Source organism: Dryas octopetala, chromosome 1 (genome assembly GCF_963921425.1).
Source record: "Dryas octopetala chromosome 1, drDryOcto1.1, whole genome shotgun sequence".
NCBI classification, from domain to species: Eukaryota; Viridiplantae; Streptophyta; class Magnoliopsida; order Rosales; family Rosaceae; genus Dryas; species Dryas octopetala.
In genome coordinates, this window is record NC_141366.1 from 7,124,438 (window position 1) to 7,133,187 (window position 8,750).

At 35.2% G+C, this 8,750-nt stretch overlaps 1 protein-coding gene across 2 annotated transcripts; it reads right to left on the reverse strand.

Moving 5' to 3' along the window:
- Positions 1-4,554: 4,554 nt before the first annotated feature.
- Positions 4,555-8,465, reverse strand: INT2 (inositol transporter 2). Of its 2 annotated transcripts, XM_086228797.1 has the most exons (6): positions 8,029-8,463; positions 7,838-7,908; positions 6,430-6,765; positions 6,200-6,307; positions 5,279-5,881; positions 4,555-5,186 (listed from the first exon to the last, which is right to left on the reverse strand). In XM_086228797.1, exons 1-6 carry the CDS (start codon positions 8,162-8,164, stop codon positions 4,704-4,706), a joined length of 1,737 nt encoding a protein of 578 aa, XP_086084923.1. In that variant the 5' UTR covers positions 8,165-8,463; the 3' UTR covers positions 4,555-4,703. The 2 variants fall into 2 exon arrangements, with proteins under 2 accessions (XP_086084923.1, XP_086084926.1); XM_086228800.1 differs by lacking the exon at positions 6,200-6,307 and having other exon boundaries at positions 8,029-8,465.
- Between the last annotated feature and the right edge of the window lie 285 nt (positions 8,466-8,750).

Below are 8,750 nucleotides of genomic sequence, written 5' to 3' on the forward strand. Positions count from 1 at the left end.
TAGCAATAGGAGAGACCAATTATTTGATCACTCCCCTTAAGGAATAAAAAATCTACATTACAGAAAAGAAAAATATATATGTTATTATATCATTTACCACAGTTAATTGTCTTGATTTGGTTAAATATTTTTTTTTTTCTAGCCATGGAATTGATGACATAAGTTCTTGTAGTATTGAATCTAAAAAAAAAAAATTTAATTGTAGTATTCTTATATGGCACTATGGCAGGAACAATGTTTATTTGAAAACGTATGTGTTTGATGATGCAAAATCCTACAAAGATCCTACATGCAGGCCATTGGTTTGTGTAAATCAATGTAATTGAGATCTTATAGTAGAATATGATAAAAACAATTGTATGATTTGTCAGACCAAAAAAAAATTGTATGATTTACAAACAATAAAATATGCTTTGGATCCCAAATAATATATTATTACACATGTTATTATTTTAATTATTGTGAAATAAATAATTCTTAGGGTGGATTATGTATGAATCATTGAAATATTAACACATCATTTAATATTTAAATTTGAGATTTATAACACTGTTCAAATATTAATATGTGTATTGCTATGTCATTTAGTGAATTAATTTCATAAATAAATTTAATGACTCTTAACACTATTTTTAAAAGAAGACCGTGATGTTGAATAGAGTGAAATTAGCATTTAAAATGCAGGTGTTGATTAATGTTTCATTCAGAGTGAACAATATTCTGACAACAAGCCAAAGTTGTAGATTTAGAAAATTTCAGAACTTTGTATCACATACTGTCCTGTTACCTTGTATCGTCTTGACCTTATGAATAAATTATATTGAAATTTGAAAACCATAACAAGCTTGAATTGTATAATTAGTATATGCAAAATCCATTAATATAAATTATATAAGCATAAGAAAACCACATTCTTGACTTTGACCAATGGATATATCTTGATAGTTAAAGTCAAAAGTGTCACTTCCTCCTAACTTCTAGTGTCAATGCAATCAATATTTGACCATTTAAATTTTAAATGGTGGCAAAGGAACATGGAAGGATACCACAATGAATTGGTCGCTTAGCAACGAGATCCCGCAACTATTATTTTATCTTTTCGATTTTAATGAATGTGGTAATACTACACTAGTTCTTTTTTTTTTGACCAATTGTAATACTACACTTGTTCACATGTGAATATTTAACATAAATACGAAACTATAGTTTATTTAACAAATAATTTGATAATTTAGTAAACCCAAATTTAGGAAACCAGTTGATGCTTCTAAAATTATTGGTAAAGTGTATAAAAATTGACACCATATAAAACAGTAGAAGGCATGAAAATCATAATTCATGCCATTGCCATCCTTGTGGCAGTAGTACTAGCTGTAGAGAATATTAATGAAATAATTATTAATTCTTTAATTTTATTTGATTAAAACTGAATCACATAGAGGGTTATATGCTTTAATTTGGTTAATGTGAGACAGCTCAGTGGTTAATCCAACTTTGGATTCAATTAATATAAATAGACTAATATCCTCCCCATTCCCTATCCAATATAAACAAAAAAAATAAAAGCATCATGAAAATGGGTTCATAGTACATACTTGGTCCAATATATTGTTACAAAATTACACATAGAAATTGTGAAAATAAGGAAAATGGCAGCTAGAGTTGGTACAGATATATATATACCATGACTAATGACTGACACTAGGTAGCTAAGATAGCTTATCGAAATTAATCCGACAGTAATTAGCAAAAACGAAATGAACATGTTGCATTAATTTAGTGCAAAAACTTGATTCTCGTAGCTCCATGCTCAATCACTTGCCGGGTAAAAAGAAGCCAAGATTAAATTAATCGCCCTAAAAACCCACTTTCCTGCACTCGTTCCTTTATGATACATCTGATATAATATAATATAGAGATGGACAAAGAAAGACATTAAATTTAGTACTAAACAAAAAGCAAATACAAATTTAGATGTACTGATTATGATAAATTAAGCAAGCAATTGAGAAGTAAAGCTAAGTAGGAAGTGGGTTTGTGCCAATGTGCCATTGTGGTGGTTGGTTCGAGTTAATCTTATGGTCCAAGTTGAATATTGTGGGTGACAGAGTTTGTGACACGCTCGAGAGAGAGAGAGAAAGGGCAGGTGGGTGGGTACAGGGGAGGCAGGGGCACGTGTCGTGGTCTAAGCATCAATATTGGGTTGGCTGAGTTTTCGATGAGTGGATGAGCTTCAGAGACCAGAGCACGTGTCACGGTCTTCGTGATCCACTGTGAACCAGTACTCCTCCACTATGCTGCTTTGCCTTAATTTGCTTTCTTTCTTACTTATTCTGCTCTCTCTTTCTTGCTTTCTATAATTCTATCTTTCCTTTCCCCATCATCTTTGTACTTTCTTTGCCTTTGCTTCATTCCTACCCCTTTGGCTCTTTTACTTTTCCACTCTGCAAATTGCAAAATCAATTATTTAGGTCATACGTACACAGCATACTAAAATAGTTTAGTAGGTCAAAGACAACATCATGTCTTGTCTGAATATATAGATCCATTAATTTTCTTGTGGATATATCATTCAAATCAACGCAATATTTACAGTGTGAAAAGGTAAATCCGATAACATTTAAGAGTTAAAAATCAATTTGGTCAAACACGCATGATGCAGCTGCATGTATATATCATATCATTGAATATATATCACATCGATCATATTATATGCATTTTCAAATAGGGAAAGTAGAATTGTCGATGGAATTAGTAATTCTGTGTAACTAAAATTTGAGTGGGTAAAAACTAAAAAGCCATGTCTTGTGCTGAACCAGGGGCTCATCGGCCAATCCAAAGCCCCAACAAAAAGCTTCTTTAATTTAGGTTGATGGGGCATGCGCCATATATGCTTTGGATGGATCTAAATTTTACCACAGCCAAACAATTCAAACATGCTCAATGATGTACACAGTACAGAACAACCTAATAATTAATTTTATTATATGATTATATTCTTTTTTAATCCTAATAATGGTCTGCGGCACAGTGATACTTCTTTTTATGGGAGATTACAGCTCATATCTAAAGTTGGGTTTACCCTTTTTTAGGAGATGGAAAGATGCATTAACACCATTAATTAAGATGCATTAATAGTACTTTTCATACGGGTTAATGACCGACACACAAGTTTGAACCTTCGATTCAAAACCAATTGTTTACCAATAATTAAAAACCCCAAAATGGTAATTGTGTCGCCCTTGCAAATCCGTATAGAAGAAAAGGCCAGGTTCTTTGACAACATGATTAATATCCTATGTCATTTTCTAAAAGAAAAAATCTAAATTTAGGACTATCTTTTTTTTTATAACGAGCGTAAACATTCATCTCTCACATTATATGACGAGAAATAAAATAGAAAAATCTTTTCTTAAAGATACAATACAATTGAATTAAAAAAAAAAAATGTAGGTTGCCAATTTGAGAAAAATGGGATGAGTACGTGAAGGCTACAAAACTAGTGGTCGGTTCACTCCTAGAAAGGCTAGAAATAAATAAATAAAATAATACCTCCCAAGTCCCACCCAGATATTTTTCTGGTTTGGTAGAGAGAGAGAGAGAGAGCAAAATGATATGAAATGAAATGGTTTACAATTATTTACACCAAGTGGGTTGAACATCAAGTTCAACTCTCGGATAAGCCTACAAAGTTGACTATTTCCTGAGGCTCACTCAGGGGTTTTCTGCTTTTGTATGTAGTAAAAAAAAATGGACCATGCATTTGCGTGGTTATATACATATATAAATATATAGGCTTTCAAAATCATGAGTCGGACCGAGAGAGATGAGGTCAAGTGAAATGACTCAGATGCATAAATCATGGTTATTATGAAATGGCATAGAGTAGATATTTTGGATAGCGTATAGCAGTGTAAATTCTGTGGAAATTCTGTGGGTTAGATTTAGATTCCACAATTCGTTAACATCTTCTCCTCCTACATCTTTTGACCCCTTCTATATATATCTATATGTCCATCATGTTCTTTCCACATTTATAATCTTAGCTTAATTAGCCGATAATTTCCATCATACCGATGAATAATCAATATGAGATAAAACTTAACTATCAATTAAGTGCTACTACAAAACTTAATTTAATTTCTTATTATTCAATAATAGCAACTAAAATCCCACTAGTTATCAACAAATTCACCAACCTCATGATTACACATAATGTTGGACGAATATCAATCAACAAGAATCATGATTGAACCATCTTTATCATGGACGGGTCTAGCAATTTTAGCCCAAACTGAATCCAAATTGGGCCCAATACTTCTTTTCTTTTCATGAAATTGCATTTGGTGTAAGGATTTTGATTTACAAGGATCAAGAATCTATTGCTTATTTCAATGGAAATGAATAGCTGGGAATCAGACGAAATGGATTGGTAATTTTTAGGCTGGATGGGTTGAGGTTGGATTTGATTCAAGCTTAGGTTCCAATCTTAAAAATGACACCTTGTTTGGTTTTCATGCAAAATAACACCAAGTTTTGAATTAGGTTCAGGTCAAGCTGAAAAGTTCCACTAAAACAGGAGTTGTTTTGCTGGTATTAACTGAATACAGGTTATAATTAGATTGTTCTCTTGGAGATTGCATTGCCCAATTTTCATGATTCCCTATTTAAATTATAGTACACATAAATTTCGTAATCATTTTTCACACAGCTTGGTTCTTTTCTGATGTCTTAGGCCTTCTCTCCCAGAACTTGAAGTGCAAAGCCCTCAGCTCCAGCATCTTCTCAACCTCTTCAATCGGAAGCCCCTTCGTTTCTGGCACGTAAATGAGGACAAAGATGAGGGCCACAACGGAAATGAGACCGAATATGAGGAATGTCCATGAAGTTCCAATTGCCTGGGTTAGAGACAGGAAGGACTGAGCAACAATAAGATTAGAGATCCAGTTAGCTGTAGCTGCTATCCCTCCACAGACGCCACGGTACCTTAGTGGATATATCTCAGAATTGACAATCCATGGGACAGTACCCATCCCAGGAGAAAAGAATATGATGTAGAGTGCCAGGCTAATTAGTGCAAGCCAACCATATTTGCTTGGACATCCCCTTGTGTACCACAACCTGTCTTCTCCATCACACATATCCTTTGTTGTATCATTTGAGACCAAACATGCTCCAGGAAGTAGCTGCAATGATAGCGATCATAGTTATCATGATGATACAAAACAACAACAAAAATGTTTGCCCAATAAGCTTGGTTTGAGAAATTGTGTTGTACCTTGTTTGCTTTCGAAGCACAGAATCCGCAATCCGGGGATGAAGACTTCAAACACTTCATGCAGTCCCAAGCTGCAGAATTTCTGGCTGAATTGTAATCCGGGCAGGTGTAATTTGCAAAATGAGATGTTTCAATCGGGCTGACAAGAGGCGAATGAGAAGTAGTCTCATGGAAAACTGCTGATAAAAGGCCAAGTGAAATGATAACTCCAATCAAACTAATGATTAGCAGCTTCTTTCTCCCAGTCCTGTCAATGAAGTATATGCTCACAATGGAGCCAAAGGCATTGAGACCAGCAATTACAAGTGAGAGAAGCAGTGCAGTTTGATTTGAAGCAAAACCAGCCAACTGAACTATGGTGGGGCTGTAATACATCACTGTATTTATGCCCACAAACTGCTGGAACACCTGAAGTCCAACACCAGCAGTTAGTCCTCTTCTCACCGTTTTAGTTTTGAAAAGTTCAATTATGCTAATTTTATTGGAAGACCCTATTTGTTGGATCTCAGTTTCAACTGACTCCTTTAAAGCTTGGATCTCTGTCTCAACCTCATCAGCCGAGTATATTTTCCTCAATATGGTTTTGGCTTCTTCTTCCCTCCCCTGTTAGTAAGAAAGACTAAGTGTTCAATATCACAAACCTCACCCAAATATAAGAGTGTTCAAGTTAAAGCACTTGACATCAAGTACTTCAATATAAAATATGTCATTTACTTGCATACTCATTTAGGACATGCATGTTTTCTGTTAAAATGCTTGATATCAACTGCTTCAACAATGCTATATACACATAATCTTAAAACTTAAAGATCAAAATCACTAGGAACATTACTATATTATGCATGATCCTAAGTAACTATTTTATGGGACTGCAGAAGACTAAAATCACTAGGCATAAAATGCAATGATAGAGGAATTAACATTGCGGAATAGCCAACGTGGAGACTCGGGAAGAAGCAGCATTAGGATGAACTGCAGCAGAGCTGGAATTCCTGCAACACCAAGCATCCACCTCCATGTCCCTGGGGCCTAAACAACAATACCCAAAACTTAAAAAACTTTAAGTCCTAAAAAGCCACTCAATAAACTATTAACTAAGGGAATTGCATAGACTCACTCCAATAAGCATGAATCATAGCACCCTTGCTTACCTTGGTGAAGCCCAAGTTGATGAGGTAAGACAGGAATTGACCACCAGTAATGAGAAAGCCATTGGTACTGACAAGGGCACCTCGGATTTTTGCCGGAGAGGCCTCTGAGATGTACAAAGGAGCTGTCATTGATGCCATTCCAACGCCGAGCCCAACAAAAACCCGGCCAACAATGAGAAGAGCCGGGTTAGGAGCAGAGGCCATGACCACAGCACCAATGAAGAATAGGAAGTCTGCTATAAGAATTGCACTTCTTCTTCCATACCGGTCGTTCAACCATCCCCCTATTGCAGCTCCAATGATGGCTCCAGCCACTGCCATGCTCACTATGCTCTCCTATTTATTTCACAACACCATACCATGCACATTCAATAATATTCTTTGCTAGCTAGCTTAATTTGAAAATTGGTTTTTGCAACTTAGTGACTATATATGTGACATGGTTCTATAGTAACATAAAATCAATTGGTGGCAGAACAGTCCATCATGTTTGGCAATTTTCAGTGAGGTCAAAATCTGAGTGAAGAAAAGGTGATTAAGAATCTTTACAAACTAGTTAACTTTACTCAGGTAATTGAGGAATAAGGAACCTTTACAAACTTTTTAACTGAAAATCTTTAAGAAGACTCAGAAGGTATCTAAGGTTTATGGATTTTGTTTATTTACTTATTTATTAGAATTATTTTTGGATTGACCCAAGGTTTGTTCGGCCCATCTTTGTCTTCTTGTACCTAATTGTAGCGGTGAAACCAATAAGGTTGTTGGGCAGATTGAACCAATAAGCCCACATGTGTCAGGCTGAGGCATCTTTTGGACTGTTACACAATTTAATGGATCATAATAAGAAGAATTTTACTTGTTTGTCTGGATATTAAGTAGGACGCAAGTAAGCGAAAAATATGTGTCTGATGATCTAGCTTTATTGGTAAAATTGCTTAGAATAACTATATTTAACACAGATCATAGACAAGTAGACAACCCATCTCTTAATTTTGCTTAATTAATAAAACATAGTTGAATGATTGATTAGGTTGTTGAAGATATTATTCAATTGTATATTGGAGAACATATAAAAGAAGCAGGTTGATTACTACTCTACTCCCATGTTATGACTTATGAGGTCAGCTTTAGATATCACCCCCATCCATGTGTTACACGTATTAAGTAAATGTGAATTATGTTTGGCCATAATGCAACACGTGGAACATAATTAATAATGGTGTGATATAGTAAATTGAACAAAACAAAGATGAAGGAACACTACAGGAGGACTGGAAGATGAATGTATTAAAGTGGGTAGAAGATAAGGAACACAAGAAGAAGAATGAATGAATTGAAGAAGTGGGTTGAAGTGTGTGTTTAATTCTTTCTCATATAAACATATATACAGAGTATGCATGAGTAGTACCTGTAAGACAGTCTCTCTATCCACAGACTTGAAGTCATCCCTGATGTAAAGAAGAGCTCCGGATATAACTCCTGCATACATATCACCAACACCAACTCAGTCAAACACACATAATGACATATAATTAATTAGAGAGAGAGAGAGAGGGAGAGGGCAGAGCAGAGCAGAGCATTGAGTGAATGAGTAGTCACCTGTGTCATAGCCAAAGAGAAGGCCACCAATTCCAGCAGAGAAAGCAAGACGAAGAACATATGGGTTTTTCCATGCCAAAGAGAAGCAGTCTTTGAAAGCTGAGGCATCAGCTTCTACATGTATTCCTCCCTCCATTTCTACCTACCTACCTGGCTTTAATTACAAGAACAAAACAAAAGACACAACCAAATTAATTTCTAGGAGAATTGAGAGGGAGGTGTAGTAAGTAATTAAGTACCCATAAAAGGGCTAGCTAGCTAGCTCTAGTTGATTGATTTGAGAGAAAGATGAGGAAGAGAAAACTGAGTTATTTTCCAAGGAGATGGAGGAAGCTAGACCAGAGAAAGTGTGAGTGAGGCAGTGACAATTTATGTTTGTGTTTCTGTTGGAGAGAGAGAATCAGATTGATGGATAAATCATAAAAATAAAATTATACAATTAATTTTAAATTTATGAGAAAGAAAAATCGAATCTAGAGGATTTTTAAAGGAGTGGATACTCGATCTCCTTTCCCCCCCTCCCTCTTTTTCTCCTTTTTTTTTTTTGTTATAAATAAATTCATAAATAGGAAATGCCATTTCCAACTTATATGACATTTTCATGGTAATTCTTTTAGAGTAGTCCAAATGATGCAAATGCTTTGGCTTATTTTGCCTTGAGTTGTGGACCTGTGGTTCTGTAATGGTGACTGGGGAGGCTCCCTCTTGCCTGGAGCCTCTTC